Genomic DNA, 25,213 nt, shown 5'->3' on the forward strand with positions numbered 1-25,213 from the left:
AGATTGTACTGGTTAACATAATCTGCCATAAAAAAAAGTTTTCATCATTCAATGTGTACTAAACATTGTTCCCTAAGACAAAGTGCCAAAAGTGATTGGCCCTTCAAGTTTTAAAAGTCAGTACCACCCCTTTCTGATATAACATCTTGAACAAAACTAGGGCTGTTACCACAGATTATATCCATCCTATTTGGATTATGACCTAGGGCCACAGTTAGACCTTTAGAGGCCCTAAACACAAAAGACTTTTATTTCTACCCTCTCCCATGTAGTTTAAAATAACATTAAATCATAAAATAATTTCAAGTAAGTCTAACAAAATACTGATTTCTTCCTAAGTTACCTGGCCACTTTTTTCCATGGTGGTTGGGAGGAAGGAAGTAAAATATTTTTGGTTTCTGTATTTTGGGAACCTCTTCTTTTTTTTTTTTTGCGGTACGCGGGCCTCTCACTGTTGTGGCCTCTCCCGTTGCAGAGCACAGGCTCTGGACACGCAGGCTCAGCAGCCATGGCCCACGGGCCTAGCTGCTCCGCGGCATGTGGGATCTTCCCAGACCGGGTCACGAACCCACGTCCCCTGCATCGGCAGGCGGACTCAACCACTGCGTCACCAGGGAAGCCCTGGGAGCCTCTTCTTTATTATGGTCTAAACCAGCTTTTCTCAATTGAGGTTCCTCATATGAACCACAGAAAGACTATTTTCTCATTTCTCCAGAGAATGGTACATAATTAAGGATAGTACACAATTAGAACCATTGGATGTACGTAGGAGAAGAGTTAATTTATAACTATGGATACCTAGGGTATTAGGACTCAATTCTTTCATGGATTTAATTTGCCTGTTATCTAGCTCTACTGAGGTCAAATCTCCCCTTCCTTCCCAACTCCCACAGGGTCCTTGGCCTTGTGGGGATAGGGCATGTGTACCAATAGCTGAGAACAATCAACATTTTATGAAGCAGTATCTTGATAGTTAAGTGCATAAGTCTGTGAGCCTGAGTGTCTGGGTTCAATCTCAGCTCTACCATTTACTAGCTCTGTGACCTTGGACAGATGAACTTTCCTTTTCTTATAAAGGAAGAATAACTACTTATCAGACACTTATATTAACTGAATATTGAATTGTGGCACTTTCATCAAAGTGTTTAGAACGGTGCCTGGCACATCCTAGCACTGAATAAATGTTGTTTTTGTTTAATACATCTTTGGACCATAAAGTATTGTGACCTGGACCAGACTTGTATGTGTATGGAGGGATAGTACCTCCATTATCTTATTAATATTCACTATTTTATTACGGTACCTTAAAGTGACTTTTCCCTTTGTACTTTCTCTGTATTTTCTAAGGTTTTCAAAATGAGCAAGTAATACTTTCTTTTTTTGGCTGCACTGCATGACATGCGGGATCTTACTTCCCCGACAGGGATCAAACCCATGCCTCCAGCAGTGGAAGCGTGGAGAATTAACCATGGGAATGCTAGGGAAGCCCCAAGTAATACATATTTAATAAAAGGAAAATTGAAACTGTCAACTGGGAAAGCTCATTCTTCCTAACTAATGCAGAACTAGAGTCGAGGAGAAAAAAACCAGGCTTGGTGAGTTGCCTTAAGCCACTCTTCTGGAACTGCTAATCTACACCAGCAATTTTGGATTAAGGCATAAGATATAAAAGAGAAAACAAAGTTTTGGTCCATCAATAAGGAATAATAGCCATAAGGAACAGGTATAGAAGAGATTTTTCTAGGGAGTGCATGTAAAGGGAAGGGAAAAGGAGGCCTGGGGCTCAGCCCTTCATTAAACCCACATTCCAAGAGAAGGCTAAATAAAGTATTACCTTTAGAAAAGACAATGTGGGAAAGAGTGAAAAGTTTATTGATTAGAGAACTAACTGCTGGTAAGACTGTCAGGAAAACAGGCACTTTCATACACTGCTGAAGAGTGTAAATGGTATTGTAATAATGATGGCTCCTTTTATAAGGAACCAGGAAAGAAAATTAGTCCTAACGTCTCAGTATTAGAAACAGTCGTGCTTCACCTGAGAAGTTGATTTGTTCTATCTTAAGGATATCTGAAAATCACATGACTAATCTATGCCTCTTTGTATTGGGCTGCTATAAAGTTCAGAGAGAAATTTGTATCTCAACAATAACATAAAAGTATGAACACATTTTATGTATTAATTTCACTCATGCCTATATGTTATTTCTTATTTTGGGTGCTATATGTAATTCTATATATTGCCTTAATTTTATAAATTTCCTTAATAGGGTATCATATAAATTAAAAAGTTCAGGGAGATAGGTTCAAGATGGCAGAGTAGAAGGACATGCACTCACTCCCTCTTGCGAGAGCACTGAAATCACAACTAACTGCTGAACAATCATCGACAGGAAGACACTGGAACTCACCAAAAAAGATACCCCACATCCAAAGACAAAGGAGAAGCTGCAAGGAGACGTAAGGAGGGGCGCAATTATAATAAAATTAAATCCCATAACCACTGGGTGGGTGACTCACAAACTGGAGAACACTTATACCACAGAAGTCCATCCACTGGAATGAAAGTTCTGAGCCACGCGTCAGGCTTCCCAACCTGGAGTCTGGCAATGGGAGGAGGAATTCCCAGAAAATCAGACTTTGAAGGCTAGTGGAATTTCATTGCAGGACTTTGACAGGACTGGGGAAAACAGAGGCTCCACTCTTGGAGGGCACACACAAAGTAATGTGTCCATCAGGACCCAGGGGGAAGGAGCAGTGACCCCATAGGAGACTGAACCAGACCTACCTGCTAGTACTGGAGGGTCTCTGCAGAGGTGGGGGACGGCTGTGGCTCACTGTGGGGACAAGGACACTGGCAGCAGAAGTTCTGGGAAGTACTCCTTGGCATGAGCCATCCCGGAGTCCACCATTAGCCCCACCAAAGAACCTGTATGTAGGCTCCAGTGCTGGGTCACCTCAGGCCAAACAACCAACAGGAAGGGAACTCAGCCCCACACATCAGCAGACAAGGGGATTTAAGTTTTACTGAGCTCTACCCACCACCAGTCCCTCCCACTAGGAAGCCTGCACAAGTCTCTTAGATAGCCTCATCCACCAGAGGGCAGACAGCAGAAGCAAGAAGAACTACAATCCTGCAGCCTGTGGAATGAAAACCACACTCACAGAAATATATACAAAATGAAAGGCAGATCACTATGTACCAGATGAAGGAACAAGATAAAACCCCAAACAACTAAATGAAGTGGAGATAGGCAGCCTTCCAGAAAAAGAATTCAGAATAATGATAGTGAAGATGATCCAGGATCTCGGAAAAACAATGGAGGCAAAGATCGAGAAGATGCAAGAAATGTTTAATAAAGACCTAGAAGAATTAAAGAACAAAAAACCAGAGATGAACAATACAATAACTGAAATGAAAACTACACTAGAAGGAATCAATAGCAGAATAACTGAGGCAGAAGAACGGATAAGTGACCTGGAAGACAGAATGGTGGAAATCACTGCCACAGAACAAAATAAAGAAAAAAGAATGAAAAGAAATTAAGACAGCCTAAGAAGCCTCTGGGACAACATTAAATGCACCAACACTCGCATTATAGGGGTCCCAGAAGAAGAGAGAGAAGAGAGAAAGGACCTGAGAAAATATTTGAAGAGATTACAGTCGAAAACTTCCCTAACATGGGAAAGGAAATAGCCATCCAAGTCCAGGAAGCACAGAGAGTCCCAGGCAGGATAAAGCCAAAGAGAAACACTCCGAGACACATAGCAATCAAACTGAAAAAAATTAAAGACAAAGAAAAATCATTAAAAGCAACAAGGGAAAATGAAAAATACATACACGGGAACTCCCATAAGGTTAACAGCTGACTTCTCAGCAGAAACTCTACAAGGCAGAAGGGAGTGGCAGGATATATTTAAAGTGATGAAAAGGAAGAACCTACAACCAAGATTACTCTACCCAGCAAGGATCTCATTTAGATTCAATGGAGAAATCAAAAGCTTTTCAGACAAGCAAAAGCTAAAAGAATTCAGCACCACCAAACCAGCTCTACAACAAATGCTAAAGGAACGTCTCTAAGTGGGAAACAAGAGAAGAAAAGGACCTACAAAAACAAACCCAACACAATTAAGAAAATGGTAATAGGAACATACATATCGATAATTACCTTAAACGTTAATGGATTAAATACTCCAATGAAAAGACACAGATTGGCTGAATGGACACAAAAACAAGACCTGTACATATGCTGTCTACAAGAGACCTACTTCAGACCAAGGCACGCACACAGCCTGAAAGTGAGGGGATGGAAAAAGATATTCCATGCACCTAGAGCACATGGTCTGCAACAAGAGAAGCCACTACAATGAGAGGCTCACTCACTGCAGCGAAGAGATTCCCCAATCGCCGCAACTAGAGAAAGCCCGTGTGCAGCAACAAAGACTCAATGCAGCCCAAAATAAATTAATTTAAAAGAGATCTTGTAGCCTCTGCTTTAAAAACAAAAAACAATCTGTTACTAAATAACCAAGAGATCACTGAAGAAATCAAAGAGGAAATCAAAAAATACCGGAGAAAAATGACAACGAAAACACGACAATCCAAAACCTATGCAATGCAGCAAAAGTAGTTCTAAGAGGGAAGTTTTTAGCAATACAATCCTACCTCAAGAAACAAGAAAAATCTCAAATAAACAATCTAACCTTACACCTAAAGGAACTAGAGAAAGAAGAACAAACAAAACACAAAGTTAGCAGAAGGAAAGAAATCATATGCATCAGAGAAGAAACAGATGAAACAGAAACAAAGAAAGCAATAGCAAACATCAATAAAACTAAAAGCTGGTTCTTTGAGAAGATAAACAAAATTGATAAGCCATTAGCCAGACTCATCAAGAAAAAGAGGGAGAGGACTCAAATCAATAAAATTAGAAATGAAACAGGAGAAGTTACAACGGACACCACAGAAATACAAAGCATCCTAAGAGACTACAACAAGCAACTCTATGCCAATATAATGGACAACCTGGAAGAAATGGACAAATTCTTAGAAAGGCATAACCTTCCAAGACTGAACCGGGAAGAAATAGAAAATATGAACAGACCAATCGCATGTAATGATATTGAAACTGTGATTACAAAATTTCCAACAAACAAAAGTTCAGGACCAGATGGCTTTACAGGTAAATTCTATCAAACACGTAGAGAAGAGCTAACACCCATCCTTCTCAAACTCTTCCAAAAATTTGCAGAGGAAGGAAAACTCCCAAGCTCATTCTATGAGGCCACCATCACCCTGATACCAAAATCAGACAAAGATACTGCAAAAAAAGAAAATTACAGACCAATATCACTGATGAATATAGATGCAAAAATCCTCAACAAAATACTAGCAAACAGAATCCAACAGCACATTAAAAGGATCATACACCATGATCAAGTGGGATTTATTCCAGGGATGCAAGGATCCTTCAATATATGCAAATCAATCAATTTGATATACCATATTAACAAACTGAAGAATAAAAACGATATGACCATCTCAATAGATGCAGAAAAAGCTTTTGACAAAATTCAACACCCATTTATGATAAAAACTCTCCAGAAAGTGGGCAGAGAGGGAACCTACTTCAACATAATAAAGTCCATATATGACAAATGCATAGCAAACATCATTCTTAATGATGAAAAACTGAAAGCACTACCTCTAAGATCAGGAACAAGACAAGGATGTCAACTCTCACCATTCTTATTCAACATAGTTTTGGAAGTCCTAACCACAGCAATCAGAGAAGAAAAAGAAAAGGAATACAAATTGGAAAAGAAGTAAACCTGTCACTGCAGATGACATGATACTATACATAGAGAATCCTAATGATGCCACTAGAAAACTACTAGAGCTAATCAATGAATCTGGTAAAGCTGCAGCATACAAAATTAATGCACAGAAATCTCTTGCATTCCTATACATTAACAACAAAAGATCAGAAAGAGAAATTAAGGAAACACTCCCATTTATTACCATTGCAACAAAAAGAATAAAATACCTAGGAATAAACCTACCTAAGGAGGTAAAAGACCTGTACTCAGAAAACTAAGACGCTGATGAAAGAAATCAAAGATGACACAAACAGATGGAGAAATATACCACGTCTTTGGATTGGAAGAATCAAAATTGTGAAAGTGACTCTACTACCCAAAGCAATCTACAGATTCAATGCAATCCCTATCAAATTACCAATGGCATTTTTTTTACAGAACTAGAACAAAAAATCTTAAAATTTGTATGGAGACAGAAAAGACCCCAAAAGCCAAAGCAATCTTGAGGGAAAATAATGAAGCTGGAGCAATCAGACTTGCTGACTTCAGACTATACTACAAAGCTACAGTAAGCAAGACAATATGGTACTGGCACAAAAACAGAAATATAGATCAATGGAACAGGATAGGAAGCTCAGAGATAAACCCATGCACCTATAATCAATGATAAAGGAGGCAAGGATATACAATGGAGAAAAGAGAGTTTCTTCAATAAGTGGTGCTGAGAAAACTGGACAGCTACATGTAAAAGAATGAAATTAGAACAGTCCCTAACACCATACACAAAAATAAACTCAAAATGGATTAAAGACTGGACACATAAAACCCTTAGGGGAAAACATAGGAAGAACACTCTTTGACATAAGTCACAGCAAGATCTCTTTTGACCCAACTTCTAGAGTAATGGAAATAAAAACAAAAATAAACAAACGGGACCTAATGAAACTTAAAAGCTTTTGCACAGCAAACTATAAACAAGACGAAAAGACAACCCAAGTATGGGAGAAAATATTTGCAAATGAATCAACAAAGGATTAATCTCCAAAATATATAAACAGCTCATGCAGCTCAATATTAAAAAAAAAAAAACCCAATCCAAAAATGGGCAGAAGACCTAAATAGACATTTCTCCAAAGAAGACATACAGGTGGGCAAGAAGCACATGAAAAGCTGCTCAGCATCACTGATTATTAGAGAAATGCAAATCAAAACTACAATGAGGCATCACCTCACACCGGTTAGAATGGGTGTGCTGGAAGAGGGTGTGGAGAAAAGGGAACCCTCTTGCACTGCTGGTGGGAATGTAAATTGATACAGCCACTATGGAGAACAGTATGGAGGTTCCTTAAAAAACTAAGACTAGGGGCTTCCCTGGTGGCGCAGTGGTTGAGAATCCTCCTGCCAATGCAGGGGACACAGGTTCGTGCCCCGGTCCTGGAAGATCCCACATGCCGTGGAGCAGCTAGGCCCATGAGCCATGGCCGCTGAGCCTGTGCGTCCGGAGCCTGTGCTCTGCAACAGGAGAGGCCACAACAGTGAGAGGTCCACGTACCGCAAAAAAAAAAAAGAAAAAAGAAAAAAACTAAGAATAGAACTACATATGACATATGAGCCAGCAATCCCATTACTGGGCATATACCCTGAGAAAACCATAATTCAAAAAGACACATGTACCCCAATGTTCACTGCTGAGCTATTTACAATAGCCTGGTCATGGAGGTAACCTAAATGCCCATCGACAGACAAACGGATAAAGAAGATGTGGTACATATATACAATGGAACATTACTCAGCCATAAAAAGGAACATAATTGGGTCATTTGCAGAGATGTGGATGGACCTAGAGACTGTCATACAGAGTGAAGTAAGTCAGAAAAACAAATATCGTATATTAACGCATATATATGGAATCTAGAAAAATGGTACAGATGAACCGGTTTGCAAGGCAGAAATAGAGACAGAGATGTAGAGAACAAACGTATGGACACCAAAGGGGGAAAGCGGGGGGTGGGGTGGGATGAACTGGGAGACTGGTACTGGGAGACACATTTACACTAATATGTATAAAATAGATAACTAATAAGAACCTGCTGTATTAGAAAAATAAATTTAAAAAGTAAAAAGTTCACACATGCATAGATAAAATTGCATGCTTTGAAAAATGCAATGAAGGACAATTTTAAGCTATGAAACTTAGGTAGATATAAAATTAACTCCGGGAAATCCAGTCAAAAGCCAAATAAAGCTGTATTTTATACTGTACAAAAGAAAATTTACATTCTTAATATATCTAGATACATCTAGGGAAAAAGTACACATCTCTCAAGAAACACAATATTTAACATCTTAGATATGTTTCTGCATTGCAGACTGTTAATGAATTTTATACATCTTTATTTACAATAACTTAAAATATTTTTTCATCTCTGGCAGATATTTACAAGGTCAACAGTGACTACATTTCACATTTCAACAATCAACAGCATTAACCAGTTCAGTAAGACAGTTAAGATAATGGCTTACATGCACCAATAAATATGATCTTAAATGTACGGTTTTTTTTCTTCAGTTCTGAAAAAAAAATGAATGTTTTCACTAGTCCTAGTTTGAAAGGACGTCAGTCAACAGAGATCATATTTTCTTCATGCCTAGCCTATTTAAATTTTAACCAGCACTATTCTCTGAATACTTGAGTTTATACCAAGCAATATGTTGATGCTCGTTAAAAGACAAACAAAAATGCAAGAGCTGACCTATACAATCTATATCCTTTTATGAAGCAAACATGTGCAAGTGGGATATTTCCTGTATACTTGTCCATTGTGACAGAGATCAGACTACCTAATGCTACAGCAGTAAAAACTTTTCAGAAATTGTAGCTCAGGAAAGCCAAATTATTATGAGAAAGTGGGGAAATAATCTGCACCATAAAAACTGTTTCACTTAACCAGTTAAACTGAATGTAAAGCCAGCATAATTTTTAGAATAAGAATCCACTGTAGTTAATGAACTTATTACAAATATTTTAAAACCAACAAAGAATATTGAACATATCTCTCAATTCAGTTTGGGTGATAAAACTTAAAAAAACCCACAAAAACCTACATTAGTAATTGTTAGTAAGCCAATCTTCTTTTCTAAGATAGCTGATCAACACATTCATTACTTTTTAACTACCACCTGATACGAAAAAAATAATACATATAGCCTGTTTGGAACATCAGTTAATATACTGTTTTATATTTTCAAAAAAAATCATTATTTAATAGTTTAAGTAAATCCATTAGTTCTTATTAAGCTATACATTTAAAAATGAGTGTTTCAGCTTTCTGAACCCAATCCTGTTTTTCTGCAAAGAAAAAAAAAATACCCAGAGTGATCATGTACATAAATATGTAAACATACTGTTTTAGCCAATATCATATTTACTAGATATAATTGGCATTGCCCATTTAAAAAGATACATTTCCATAATTTACCCAATTTTATTTTTTAAAAGTCACAATATCATACAATATGCCAATTTTAGGAATTCCTCCCTCCCCCTTTTATTTAATACTGATGAGCAGAATCCTCAGTCTGAGTTAAGGAGACATGAAAATGTGCCATAAGAAATAATATTTGGACCTAACCTTTCACTGGTACTTTTGCTGGAAGTATAAATGTTGACATTTTACCAACATGATAAGAAAACCTCAAATGGAATCTTGTAAGTACTGTATATCTGTTCCAGATGGAAGGACATTTCCCCCAGGGCTAGAAATCAATCCTTTATGTTAATGGGGCCTCATTCCTTAACAGTTAGGTACTCCGAAATTTATATTTGGTTAATACATTTTCTTTGGTAAATTCTGTAATTTATGAAGATGTGAAGAACTTCCTCTGATATAATTAACACGGCACTTTTGACACTCAAATACAGCAAACCAGATTGATATCAATTCTGTAGTTGGGGATGGATGGTCCAATTAACTTCATTTTCTTTGAAAACAAAAGACTTTCTTTACTAAACCTACCTCCAGGTATGCTATTATGAAAAAAAGACTCATTTATACTTTAAGCTACACCTAATTCTAATTTTGGGGGTAAAATCTATATTAAACAGAATAGCATAATAGCAGACATCCGAATGTGACTTAATTTGTAAACAATTTCTTAAAATCCAGAAACAAAACATAGAACTTACATATCTGTACTATGCTGCCAGTTATTTCACATCATTCCCAGCTTTCTGCTAATGTCTATCCTGAACTGTTTGCTCTTGTATTTCTCATGTGACTAATGGCAAAGACTATAAAAATACTGAAGAGATTGAAGTTAACCAAAATTTTGTGGTTGTGTGGTCAGGTTCAGAAGGAATGTACCTACATGGGCAGGGGAAGGTTGGATGATATGACTCCTCTAATTCTAATGGGTTGAGATCACCACACAAATTTCTGGCACCGCCAAAAATCTAATATAGTTTAAGTGCACACTGGTTGACTCTTTGAATAATATTTCCTATGTATGTTCAGTGCCAATATGATATACCCATTAGGTACACAACGCAGGTAATACTAAAATTTATGTCTTACATTTATCAACATGACCACCTTGGCAATGGAAAGTTGTAGCAATCTGGTGACTCATGATTTTTTTTTAGCATGTTAACAGTTTTACACTGCATTTCATCTTCTTATAATCTGGCAAATATTCTAATATTTAGAGTTTAAGCTATCAATTATTTCTAATTGGTTTTCAAACAATTTGTTTCTAAAAAGCACTTTAAAAAAATTAAAGTATTACAAATAAGTGTCTCAACCGACTTCGTGGTTTGAAACATGACAATTCATTCAACTTGAAAGATAAAAAGTCTCAGGTTCAGACTGTTTAACATAGCCATAGTATAGAAAAGTTGCTCTGAAATTCTTGTAGATTTTCTGACCACTGGCATGGCCTTTAAACATTGTTAAACTGAAAAACAAGTATGTAACTGAATACTGATTTAAAAAAAAACAAAACCATAAACCTCACTTTGTAATCTAAGATCAGAAATGGAGAGATCTTCCTTGCCAGTGTTTGTATAAATAGTGTACTACCCACTAAAGACAGATACTAGTGTTTTTAGTTACAAATGAATATGCAGAGAAGTAAATGAGACAACTGATTGTCAACAACTACTCAAAAAATGGACCCATACTAACCTTTCCAAGTGAGGCAGCAAAAACACCCCACTTCATTAAAATAGTCACAAAAATAGTGCAAACAAAACAATCTGAAAGAAGTTATTCTCAGTATTCCAGTGTCTAATAAATAATTATAATTACTTTAAAACTACTAAGCGGAGTTTGAGAATGTAGGTTGGAAATATTGAGCTTATATAGGTGAGACTACTGCAACTAAGATATTTTATCCTGTATATACACTTTAAATGACATGGTCACCATTCTGTTATGGAACCGTAAGCTTCACACTATATACCTTTTTCAATTACATAAGGAAATATTGCTGTTATCTATCTGCTCTGGGCACAAATAAGGTCCAACCTCTTTACATTAGAAATTGTGGAATCAAATTTATTTAATCTTTACTTTGTAACACTCCACTGTGCAATACAATTAACTTGCCATCTAGGTGACTGTGAAAGCTGGCTGATTCAAAAATTACTTAAGACAGCTAGAAACACTGATCAAAGTCATTTCATTGGGTTTATTTTTGCATTTAAATAAATCCCCAGAAATATAATCAACTATAAAATGGCAGCATTCAACTGCTATGTGGCAGAAAATAGTAAGGCATAAATTAGAATAAGAAAAATGTATCTATCCTTATATCTGTGGTATAGATACCTACATTTCCAACACTTCCCCATCTATGTTTACTACTCTACATTTTTTTCTGGATTTAGTACCTTTCTTCACATGCTGTATTCACCAACTACTAGACCAGAACTGTAAAGAAGCTACAGAAGTGGAGAGTGTTACATTTACCATAGGACAAGTAAAAGGAGGCAGTGGGGTGTTAATACGCATTCAACGGGAGACAGGAGTTTAATTCTGGCTCTGCTTCTTAGTTATGTGACTCTGATCACATTACAACCTTTCCGAGCCTCAGTTTCCTGAGGATGGATATGGAGGGGTGGGTGCTGGGAGACTGGCTAGATTATCTCTACAGGCTCTTTAGCACAAAAATTCTGATTCTATAATAAACAGGCACAGGAGCGTCATCAGGAGGGTAAGAATGGTGGTAGGGGTCAGGATTTCAAATTAGAACCATCAACCCCCTCCAGATTCTCAAAATATTTTTATATTTAAAAATCTTACTTCCAAGGTAGCTTTCACTTTACACTTGGTTTGTTCTAGAACACGTAAATGTTCTAGTAACATGATTACAAATTAATGTCATAGTGAAGAGTTCCCAAAGCTTTCAGATATTTCTTTGTATTTTTTAATCAAACCCGGTATAGATGGCATCAATCAAATTTTTTTTTATAGAAAACAAGTATTTTCTCCCTAACTAGCTTGTCCATAAATGGAAGAACTTTTTAAAATGGAAATTAGAAAGTATAGAAACAAAAGGTTGTTAAAGGAAAAAGTGTGAATATTGCTGGCATATATTTGTAACAGCTGTATATCTCAAAACTATTTTACATTAAATGCCAATAAATAATGCAAATGAATATCAAAAATCTCTTAGAAAATGTGACTATGGTTTATGACTGACTCATTCCATTTTAACTATATCTTGCACAGGAAATCTGTTCTAAGACCCTGAATGCAAAATTTGAACTAAATGAAATGTTTCTTCTTTGGGGCCAAATTATATCACTTAAAAGAATGGAACACAAATGTTAGAGGATAATGAAATATTAACAGCTATGTATATGTACAAAATATATACGAATACACATAGAAATAAATGAAATTCTCTAAGGTGAAAGTTTTTCAGAACAAACTTTTCAGGTATAATGTAAGATTTCTAACAAACGAGAGGGAGAGCTTATTATATTTATTATAGCCTCTGTTGTAATTTGGTATTATTTGGTATTTTTTTGTGCTTTAACTAAAATCATGGTAGATTTAGATGCCAATAAATGCACAATGTGTTGAATTAAAAACAACCCTTCAGTCTCTTAAATCAACCAGACATTCCTGCCATAAAGTGACTGATCTCCAGCCATGGCCAAGATCTCACCCCCTGGTAAGTACAATGCTCTTTTCCTTTCACACCTGAAACTCTGTATGTTACAGACCTTTACACCTCATTTATTTTGTTGCTTTTAAATCATTTATCTGACATCCCTTAAATTAAAAGAAGTAAGGGATATCTAAAATATTCTTTGTGATTTATACATATACACACTACACACACACACACACACACACATATATATATACACAATCAACAAATCTCTGTTTATCAACTTTTAGCTTTCTCCCGGACTTTGGCAATGTTGTAGGTAATAGTTCAGGTTCTAGCTTTCCATTTTCATGTGAGCTGAAAAATATTACACACCACCAAATTCAAACAAGCATCTCACTGTTCTTATAAAGATTCTAACAGAAAGTCCCTTACAAAAACCTCTTACAATAAAAGGTGGGGGGGATGGGTAGATTTTTAGGTGTGAAAAAAACAAGAGGCATTTTTCTGGTTATTTTATTTATCAAAATCTATTGTAATTTTAATCAGTAGAGATAATATTTTAAACTTTGTTAATTAGGAGAATACTTGCTTTCTATAAATTCAGTATATTTTTCTTTCAGAACAATAAAATAAAAATGTCTAAATGTACAAAGCACTAATCACTCTGACATACTGTGTGGAAGAATGTATAGCAGTTCAAGTCACAATACACTGATTTTCAAAAACCAGTATATTTTCTTCTATTTCAATCAAGCATTAGAGCCTGAGACCCAGAAGAGGTCATAAAGAAACCTTATCCAACCAAATCAGAACTAAAAAAAAAATTTTTTTAAACCAATAATGCACTTTTGTAACCTCTTAGCACAGTTACCAAATGCTACGTACATACATTCAACATCTAGCTTACTGGCATGATTTTTTATAAAAATGAGAAACTTTTGCAGATATATGATTAGAAGGTACACAAATTGCATTACATTAAACACAAAGGCAGTGTGGTCCTTTTAGGAGAAATCAAGTCAGTACCCCCTGGTAGAAATGTTCTATAAAAATGCGTCACATTGAAGCATCAGTGTTTTCAGCCAATTATCTGTCCCTGATGTATTTCCTTGGAGTATATGATCTATCAGGACTTCAGGTTTCTTAATCCAAAATATCTGACTGAATTTAGGTACATCTAGAAAGCAGCTGAAAGGGTTTCTCCAATAGTCTGACATCACAGAAAGTGGGTTGAGAAATCCCTCTCTTTACCTGAAGACGTACCTGTTCTACTTCAGTCATCAACAGCTCACAAAGGAAAAGAAAAAAAAACAATCAAAACTTCCCCTCACACACAATCCCACACAAGCTAAACAAAAACTACCCCCTCCCCCCATAAAACCCCAGCACCAAAGTGTCAATCATTCCTGGGAAATAGAACATGCCCCTTGGATTCTCTGATTTATTAGCTGTTCAAACTTGAAGGACAGAAATGACCTTATGTCCTTGTGGGGAGGAGGGAAGACATGTTAATAATGACTATAGAGCCATTGAGAAAGTGCATTATCTATTACACAATCAACTTAGAGCCCTGTCCTCCAGCAGAGGTGGCTACAACTTGATTTAAATGCCTCAGTAATTGAACATTGTGTCCTCGAGATAAAGGAGATGGGGGAAAAAAGAGCCACCCTCGTTTTAATGAAAAAGTGCAGCAGTCTACCACCTTTCCCCATGCTTCTCAAGAAAATAATTGCACAGACTCAGAGAAGTCCAAAGTCATAGCAGAATCTCTGAGGCACTCCTGGTTAAGAGAGAAAAAATATGACCCAGTAATCTTCATAGATTATGAGAACAAACCCGTTTTTTTTTAAACAAAAGCTGAAGAATCATTCATAGGGATCATATACACCATTTCCTCTAACATAACCTCAGTCTCACAGTGTTGAAATGGGACCGATCAGCCTACGATGGATTGCACTTCACCCAAGGAGAAAGGAAGGTGTGGAAAACACAAACATTTTCTACTGCTTCACAAACACATTTACAAGGAATAGGTGAAGAGAAGATATAGGAAGGAGGGAAAACAAAACCTTATTGCTGTTTCCATACAAAATACAGTATGAAGATACCTAAACTAAATCAAATCTGTTTATGATGACCAATATTTTCACAAGTGGGATGAAGTGTCTTCTTGCACATGAAATGTTCAGTTTAGAAGGTAAGCAGAAAGATGAGAGAGGATGTCAAGACTACACCTGGGATATTAGCTGCATATTGAAACTTGGGGATCGAGACTGCTTGGTTAAGGGAGCCCCTGGGCTGAGGAGCTCTTTACCTTCTCCAGCTTGACCTAGCCGGTCTTCCTGCAGACTGACAGTTGAATATCGATTAGCATTGTTAGCTGCTAAATTAGTAACACCCTCAGTGCCAACCCCAATGCTGGTACTTGCTTGACTGCCATTTACATAGTCAAACGATTTACTTGAGGAAGCACTGGCTGTCCGGATTAGACTTATACTATTAGTTTTTGGCACCACCTGGCCAGCAGGCAGGCTCAGGTGTTTCTTCATCGGCGTCAGCTCAATTGAATCTACACTAAGATCAGGTGGTTGCTGTACATACTGCCTGCGAACTACTGAATCTCGAGGGCTCTCACTGGATTTGATAGCAGAAGTTGTTTCTTTATCCTTGGCTGAACGCCCAGTTGCTACTTTCCTTAAGTTTCCCCTCTGAGAAGAGGAGGATGGTTTGGTCCCAACTGGCTGGCTGCTGAGGGAAGCCCCTGATGAAAATCCTTCATCTGCATCATTCAGGTTTACCGACTCCTCTCCTCCATTTACACCCTCAGCACCTAAAAAACAAATCAGACAGACTCAGCAATAGCTAAAATAAATAAGAAGCAGCTGTGAATAACAACTCAACTGACCTTATCTCCTAGGTAATGTTTGCTATAGGTCAGCAATGGCCCTTGCTATCAACACTTCCCCTAAATAATTTAGGGAAAGAAACCTTAATCTAGAATTCTAATGTTATTCATTCTATTCATTTAGCTTTAATTAGGCTAGCTTTTGTAAAACTATCCACAAACAAACCTAGCATACCGTCAATATTTAGACACACAAAACAACTTAAGGTAAAATACAACATTTTGTTACATAAATCTTTATGATACACTTTGTCAATTTGAGGTGACCATATCTATTTAAAAAAACAAAAATTTTTCCTCATATCTTCCTTAACCTATCATAAAATAGAACTTACAAATGAGACCCCCTTCTAATTTCAGTCACCCAGAATAATGTCAAAAACTCATCCCCAAACCCTTTTTAACTACAATGAAATTTTATATTTATTCAACAGCTAATGCTTCTAAATGGCTTTAAAACCTTTAACATGGAACTAGTACATCTTCTAACTCTAAACTAAAAACTCTAGATTGCTTCCAGTAACTTCATATTCACATTTTGTCTTATGAAAATCTCTACTCACTGGTTTCCATATTTTTCTTGATCGATTAATGCGAAAATATTTGATTATCAGAGAGCAAGGGTAGGGAACCAGCAGGGATACTGAGGAAGAATTTTTACTATTTTATAATATATAAATAATATATACAATAATTTTTATATGATGTATTTCCATAATATTTTTAGTACTGAGATATATTATTGTCGGGATCACAAAATACTATAGTGTCTCATTACGTTTCATGCAGAAACTGCAGTTAATGAAAGAATCCTTATCTTGGGATTTTGTAAGAAAGGAAGCATATATAATATATTTAGCTTGGGGTTTCCAGAAAGCCCAATTCTCTTACTGAAAGTATGATCAACATTCTCTTAGAAAGTAGAACATTTGTTTCTTTCAAAAACTGATAGCAGTTTGCTACCTTTTAAATATGTTTACCAGACTGTAAGAAAGTTAAATCTGAATCTACATACAGATATCAATATTATAGTTAAGGTAAAATGTTAGGAAAAAAATCTGAAAAAACATTACTTTGAGATACAAATTACCTAAGTAAAATATACATGAAATACTTAAACACAATCTTTATTTAACACAGTACCTGAAAAAAATTAAAATGTTTTCTCATATGGATTAGTTATTTCTTTGCTTCAAAAGAAGAATGAACTAGGCTATCCTTAAAGCAAAAGGCATCTTGTTATATCCAGCAGTTTAACAATCTTTATTCATCATGCAAAGCCATATGAAAATGCAGCTGACACCACTTCTCTCAACCCCTTCTTCAAAAGAACCGTATATAATATACAGCAAAACAAAAACTTTATATGACATCATCTTAGCAATTTATTTACAATTACTCTAAAGAACTCCACAATGCCCAAGAAAAGACAGTTACTGGTTCAGAATTAATATCAGTAATATAAAACTAGGAGTGAACAGAAATGTATCATTGGGTATATATATGGTTAGGAAAGGAGACTGAGAGACTTAGTGCTAGCTTCTGAATCTTGCCACATGCAGATCTGATGCCCAAGCAATATGGCCATAAAGAGATGATGATAACATAAAAACCACCATGCAAGAGAATCTACTGATATTTTATATACTAAGAAATGCTATTTCAGTATAGTGGAACACTGAATATACTTTAATCATAAGCGTTGTCCTCAGTTTAGTAATAACTTTAAATTCAGCTTTTAAAAGTCACAAAATAAAATGTTACTTCACAATCGGGATAAAGGTAGGTGATGGGCTCATATTCTCCCTTCAATCTCAACATATAATAAATACAACTTTAAAACTATTTAAAACCATTAGAAAACATGTTTTCTTTTTCTTTTTTCTTTCTTTCTTTTTTTGGCTGTGCCACACAGCTTGTGGGATTTTAGTTCCCTGTCCAGGGACTGAAATTGGGCCCTCGGCAGTGAGAGCACTGAGTCCTAACCACTGAACCACCAGGGAATTCCCTTCTTTTTCTTTTAGAAGACCAATTATTGATGCTAATCCAAAAGCTCCAGAAGACTTCAGAATTACCAAAACTTTTCATAGGTTTTAGCAATTTCCATATTTCTGTTTAAAAAACCTCAAGGAATAAAAAGGCAATTGTGTCTAACAACTTTTTTCCTTTCTAATTTTCCCCCGGGTGATAATACTATTCATGATCCAAAGATGAGGCAACCAAAAAGGATTTTTAATGAACTTTTCTATTTATGTCTGCCTTTCCTTATAAATTAGCTTTTACTAATATTGATTTAAAGCTACAATTAAGCTAGATTAAAAGGGAAAATAATTTCAGAAATTTCAAACACACCAAAGGGACTCATTCCTCTTTCTTTGTGGCTACACCCCACCCTCACAAAGTGAAATTTTACCAGTAATAGGAGATATTAAAATAGGATGTTTTAACACTTAATAGGATATTTTAAAGGAATTCTATTTTGATTTCTTTTTCAAAGTGTATGACTTATGATTAACAGGAAGAAATGTTTCTACCTCATCCCATACTTTTTAGAATTTCATCAAGTGTTAATGTACTTCTGTTTAGCACAAATACTCCAATATTCTAACAATGGTAGTAGATACACGTCAAGTGTCTCATTTAGGCATCAAGAATGTGGAGAAATAGACTGTTGTTCAATTTAGGCCAACTCTGAATTCGACATCTATTCATATACTTATTTTTATGCATTATACAAGATAAAACTGACTCCCAGGGATAACATAAAGAGATACAGAAGAACGAAAAGGGAAGGCTGCGTCTTTCACACAATTCTTTTCATAGCACCAACTTCTTTGTGTCCCTAGATCATGCACATGCAACAATATTAAATGAAGTAAGGCCAATCTGGGCAAATGGGCAAGGAAACAGAGGGTAGATTTAGATTCTTACTGAGCATGCTCAAATTTCTAATGCACCAAAAAGCAAGAGATTTCCCTAAGGTAGAAGGTAACTGCTTCATGTATGTTTGGTCTTTAAAATAAGTAAAAATATGTAACCTATTTTAAAACTTCTTGCTATATTTCATAAATTAGTGTATAGCTTCCACAGCAGCAATATATTAAATAATGAAAAACTATCAGGCCACAGTTCCCTCTTTCACAAAACCAGCTTCTATGGCATCACATGTAAAACTGCAAATAAATACTTTCCTATCAGAGAGAAGTATTCTTTTCCAGATAGTGGTCATGGGTGTGGTGGCAGGGGAGGGGTAAAAAAAATTCTCATTTGAGATACCCACACTGTAGAAAAAAGGATCTGCTAGGATTTATAACCTCTAAATAATACATTTCAATTCTGTTTGGGAGCTTTATAAGGCAATCATTATTTACAATAAATGATAAAATGTAGTGTGCACCAGGACAGCACATTTATAGAGGAAAGATGTCAGTAGTTCACTAGTTAGACCCAGGCAACCTGACTCAACGATTATAAAAAGCCAATCAATACTTGTTTATTCTGTCAAAGAGATAAGAAATTCTTGTTAATTGACCACCCTGGGACTAGAGACAAATCAGCTGGCTCCACTTTAGTCCAGTTTCTCAAAGATAATTTGTTAGTGCTTTACAACTCTCCTCACATATTTTCAAAATAATACATTACTATATAAATGAAATTGATGCATACTGACTAATAAGGCTCATGTCCATTGGGTGCATTTTTCCTTTCCTGATGTTAGAATAAACATGCTCAGTAATGAAAAAATCCCAAGCATTTGCAGACCTTTTGGAGACAGGCCTCTCCCTTGTTAGTAGCCATGCCAAGCTGTTCTTTAATTACACAGGGATGCAGACTCCAGGCCAGCACAAATGGTAACTAAAGATTGTACCTGACCTGGTGAAATATACCCTGGGGTAGTGGAAACACACACTAGAATGGAAAGATGTTCTGCTTGGGGACAGAGAGCCAGGATCCTTCTCCAGCAACTGCCTCACTGACTTTTGCCTCCTCATCTCTGTCCTACCCTCTGTTGTGGCTGCTGCTGAGTTGGGCTCCGGTGAGCCGTGCTCAGGAGTCCTGCGCACCAGCACCTCCCCCTCTTGCACACGTTTGATCCCTAGGTCAGTGGAGCCGTGTTGGATCGGGGAGCCAGGAATACTCGAGTCAGCCTCGTTTGAGAAGTCAAAGCCATCTGGGATTCAACATATAAAATTTTAGTGCTTTTGTGCTGCTCTATTCTTTTCTGAGCATTTTGACCCAGGCAGATAAGAGAATGTATATATGGATATGATATAAACGCAAACATTACTTATATAGTTACATGTGTGTGCACAGCATGCACACACATAAGGTAGCAGATGAATAATGTGAGGTTTGCAAATGAATAGGAGAGAAAAATAGAGATCATTAAAACGGCAATTAATATCTCTTAGGCAAGACAGCTTGACTATTCAAGTACCATACGCCTATGAAATACTGTTGGACTCAGCACTTATATGAAAAGAAAAAGAAAGATAAAAATCAATTCTTTTATGGATGGCTGTATTATACCATTAGTTTGGCCAGTTATATAGTTTTCTCCCACAATTCTCATACAGGCACCTTTTTTCCCAGTATGGTAACAGGCTTACAGAAATTTCTTTCCTATTGTTATTACTAGTTCAAAAAAAGACAAAAATTAACTTGATCTTATTTTCTGTTTTAACATTCATAGAGCAGTCTAAATAACATCTTTCTGCTTTATAAAATATATATACATATTTATATTAAAATGAATTCAGGTATTTAAACCATTTTCTAGTGCTATTTTTAACAACTAAACAATTTTACTGTAATTACATAAAGTACTATAATATCATGTGCTAATATAGTCTGTAAAAACTTACTTTAATCCGTGAGTGGGCTGTAGGGATTTCGTACTCACCTTCTCTCCTCCATCTATGGCGACGGATTGAAGCTGTTGTAATCGCAGTCCGAGAAATCCTCGGCACTGTTGGAGTGACTTCGACTTTAAGTACTTTCTGGCCTTCTTGTGAAGAATCAGGAGCATCAAATGGTAATGAGTTTTTCATGGCATTGGCAACCTAAAATGATAACATAAGTCTATATATATTTATACCCAATATACAATTTATGCTTATTTTATACTTCGTGTTTCCCTACTTTTTAAAATATGTACTTAAAACATCTATTATAAAATATACAAGCATAATGTGTCAGAAATGTCTGTATCTCCACTGATGTATATTCTTTTAGGCAGGCTTTAAAATGAGAATTCATTTAAAATAATGTGAGTCACACACTCCCATCGATTCCTTGAAGTGGTTGACTTTCAAAGAGAAAAAACACTCCAAAGAAAGAAAAAGTGTTTTTAACATTTGAACCCTGATATAAGAAAATTTAGAATAAGTTTCTGATTATTCAGATGATAAATAACATGAAAAATTTAATCTATAATAAAAAAATTAGCTTTGTTTCCATGAGGAGAAATTTTCCCTAAACACGTCTGGCATTTTGTTCCACCACTTTCTGTTCTCCATGGAGGAGAGTGAGTAATCACCATTGGCTGCTCCATGCTTCCTGATTGGGTAGTCCTAATCTAGCAAAGACCTTAAGCTAGAGGACTGTTTGCTCCCTCCCTCTCCACTTGGAAAGGGCAAGTGAAATGCAACAACCTGGATACCTGTGCCTGCTCTGCCAACTCAAACCTTCTCTCCAGTGGGCTGTTCCAAATCCAGATGAAAGTGTAGGGAGTGAAGTCTTTCAATCTAGCCTTTATCACCAATAAAGATGATGCTTGCTTTCCTATCTACCAACTATTTTATCTATATCACCGGGCTCTATTTTAGAGAAAAGAAGTGTTACTCACTGGGTCCCTTGGAGACCCCTAACAATAAAGGATTATTCTAGAACTACAGATTACCAATCTCTCTACTTATATTGCCTTGGAAATGCCACCTCTAGTTAATTTATAAGACTTACAAGGATAAAAGTATGAATTTAAAGAGTCTCACATGCATGGTCTTATTATCATGATACAATTTTTTATCTTGTTGTCCATTTGTTTTTTGGTGTTCTTTTTGGATGCACCGTGCAGCTTGTGGGATCTTAGTTCCCCAACCAGGGGTCGAACCTGGGCCCTCGGCAGTGAGAGTGCAGAACCCTAACCACTGGACCACCAGGGAATTCCCTGTCCATTTGCTTTACAGTAACCTTTAGGGTTAAATTAGGGATGCTGACATGAGGAAAAAAATTCAAATATGAAAGAATTAATGTAAATGTTACTTCAATAAATTTATATTTAGCTTAAGATATAAAAAATGATATGAAGAAAATGGCTTTAAAAATTGTACTCTTAAATTGCTGCAAGTAAAAATACATAAGTAATATTTTTAAAATACCATTATAAAATACTACAAAAAGCTTAGAAAACACAGAAAATTGCAAAGAAATAAAAACTATCCACAGTTGAATCACCTAGACAACTATTAGCATTTGTTTCCTTTGTCCTGTCTAGATTTAAAAAATAGTTGTATACTGCTTTACCACTTAACACAGCTAGCATGTTCCTTTAAAATGAATTTTCAAACATATAACTTCATCAAGTAAATAACATAACTTAATCATTCTCTGCTGTAAAATGTTTAGAGTTCTGATTCCTTTGCAATTAAACTAACATTGATCTAGTGTTCACAATACTTAAAAAAAATTTTTAAGTAGTTTCTTGGGAAATGTTGCTAGACATGGGAAAGAAAATATGCACACATTACCAAACTGCTTCTGCAAAGGGATGATCAGAGTTGTGTCATACTGTTACTGGTAACATAGAGAATGCCTTCCTTACTCTGCTACTGGATGTTCACATTTATTTTTTGATTGATCATTTATCCTTTGGAGACATATTTATTTTGTGGAAGAGTATAACATTTTTATATAGAACAAAATATTAATTGGCTTTTTTGTCATGCCTGTTGATAATATTTTTCTCAATTTGTGTACCACATATTAATTTTGGTTTTAAAAAACTGATGGTTTAGGGAATATCCGGTGGTCTAGTGGTTAAGACTCCGCACTTCCATTGCAGGGGGACATGGGTTCAATCCCTGGTCAGGGAACTAAAATCCCAGATGCTGCATGGTGCAGCTGACAAATCAAAACAAAACAAACAAACAAACAAAAACTGATGGTTTAGAATTCAGATGTTTATGTAAGGAAAAAAGAAATCAACCTTTTATGGTGATGTGTCACCATCACTAAAGCTTAGAAAGTCCTTCCTTCTCTAGAAATTTGAGTAAATATTTATAACTTTTCTTCTTTCTTTTCTTAAAGGATTTTAAGACATTTAATTCTTTAATTTATCTGAACTTTATTTTGATATGTTGTAAGAGGACAGGATCTAAACCAATTTTGTTTTCTCTCCAATTGTTACTATGGAATAAATCTTTTTCCCTCAATGATTTAAAATGCCTCATATATTACATATTGAATTTTAAACCTACTAGTGCCCTTTTCAGGCACAGGAATGTTTAATAAAAACTAAATATAACAACTTACCAATAACGGTTGAGAAAAGAGTTCTAGCTGAGCTCTATAAATGATGTCATCAAGGACTTCCTGGCCAAGATCCCATTGTCCATTATACCTATGCAGAAGCAGATTATTTACTATCTTTAGAAATTATCTCTAATTTTCAACAACCATCTTTTCTATTCTTCTATTATTTTGGTTCTGTAACAAGATTTTCACGTTAATTTGTGCATCATTTCATTTCTTGGTTACAAGAACAAAATGAAGATTTCAATACTAACATTTAAAATATTTTACAGGACTTCCCTGGAGGCTCAGTGGTTAAGAATCCACCTGCCAATGCAGGGGACATGGGTTTGAGCCCTGGTCCGGGAAGATCCCACATGCCGCAGAGCAACTAAGCCCATGTGCCACAACCACTGAGCCTGCGCTCTAGAGCCCGCAAGCCACAACCACTGAAGCTGCATGCCACAACTACTGAAGCCCACGCGCCTAGAGCCCGTGCTCCGCAACAAGAGGAGCCACCACAATGAGAAGCCCGCTGCAACGAAGAGTAGCCCCCACTCGCCACAACTAGAGAAAAGCCTGTGCACAGCAATGAAGACTCAACACAGCCATAAATAAATTCATTAATTAATTAAAAAAAAGAAAGTCATGAAATTTTCTAAAAATAAAATATTTTACAGATGTCTCTACATATTAATTGGTTTTTATCATGTGTTGATATTTAGGGTGATCTATTTAATGCATTCATGAAAACCTGGGTTATGAACTACATAGAAAGACACAGAGTTCCATACAGAAAACCTGACAGTTTTTAGTCTTCAATTTAATGATTACTTATATTTTGGCTATTTTAAAAGTACTGAAAGGACTATGGACAATTATACATCAACAAACTGGACAACCTAGAAAATGGATAAATTCCTAGAAATATACAACCTACCACAACTGAATCATGAAGAAATAAAAATCTGAACAGACCCATCACTGTACCCACAGGAGATTGAATCGGTAATCAAAAACCTCCCAATAAGCAAAAGTCTGGGACCAGATGGCTTCATGGGTGAATTCTACCAAACATTTAAAGAAATAATACCAATTTTCAAATTCTTCCAAGAGTGAGCACTTCCATATTCATATCACAAGGCCAGCATCCCCCTTATACAAAAATCAGACAAGGACACTATAAGAAAATTACAAGCCAATATGCCTGATGAACATAGCATAAATGCAAAAATCCTCAACAAAATATTAGCAAACTAAATTCAACAATTCACTAAAAGGATCATACACCATGGTAAAGTGGGGTTTATCCCTGGGATGCAAGGATGGTTCAACATCTACAATTTAATCAATCGTGATATACCATATTAACAAAATGAAGGATAAAAATCACACAATTATATCAATAGATGTAGAAAAAGCATTTGACAAAATTCGAAATCCATTCATGATTAAAAAATTCTCAAAAAAGTGGGTACAGAGGGGATGTAGCTCAACATAATGAAGGCCATACATGATAAGCCCACAGTCAACAACAAACTCGATAGTGAAAAATGGAAAGCTTTTCCTCTAAGATCAAGAACAAGACAAGGATGGCCACTCTCGCAACTTTTATCCAACGTTGTACTGGAAGTTCTAGCAAATCAGAAAAAAAGAAGTGAAACTGTCTCTATTTGCAGATGACATGATATATAATACAGGTGACCCTTGAACAACTTGGGCTTGAACTGCACAAGACCACTTATAAGTGGATTCTTTTCAATAAATACCAACTACAGTAATACACAATTTGTGGTTGGTTGAAGCGTAGATATGGAAGGCTGACTTTAAAGTTATACTCAGATTTTCAATTGTGCA

The 25,213-nt window shown here is 36.0% G+C and overlaps 1 protein-coding gene and 1 non-coding gene across 6 annotated transcripts in view; both read right to left on the reverse strand.

Moving 5' to 3' along the window:
• Positions 1–8,045: 8,045 nt before the first annotated feature.
• HYCC2 (hyccin PI4KA lipid kinase complex subunit 2) overlaps positions 8,046–25,213 on the reverse strand; it is a 71,395-nt gene continuing 54,227 nt past the window's right edge. For 4 of the 5 annotated variants that reach the window (XM_024757306.1, XM_024757305.1, XM_024757307.1 and 1 more), the window contains 4 exons: positions 23,378–23,465; positions 20,748–20,907; positions 19,848–20,015; positions 8,046–15,769 (listed from right to left, as the gene is read on the reverse strand). In XM_024757306.1, coding sequence (XP_024613074.1) covers positions 15,168–15,769; positions 19,848–20,015; positions 20,748–20,907; positions 23,378–23,465 — 1,018 coding nt within the window. In that variant the 3' untranslated portion in view covers positions 8,046–15,167. The remainder of the gene's footprint in view (positions 15,770–19,847; positions 20,016–20,747; positions 20,908–23,377; positions 23,466–25,213) is intronic. The other variant, XM_024757309.1, reaches the window with a different exon arrangement.
• On the reverse strand, positions 21,936–22,008 carry TRNAE-CUC (transfer RNA glutamic acid (anticodon CUC)). Its single transcript has one exon. It is a non-coding gene; the product is annotated as a tRNA-Glu (tRNA).

Source organism: Neophocaena asiaeorientalis, unplaced genomic scaffold, assembly GCF_003031525.2.
Source record: "Neophocaena asiaeorientalis asiaeorientalis breed wild unplaced genomic scaffold, Neophocaena_asiaeorientalis_V1.1 scaffold246, whole genome shotgun sequence".
Classification (NCBI taxonomy): Eukaryota; Metazoa; Chordata; class Mammalia; order Artiodactyla; family Phocoenidae; genus Neophocaena; species Neophocaena asiaeorientalis.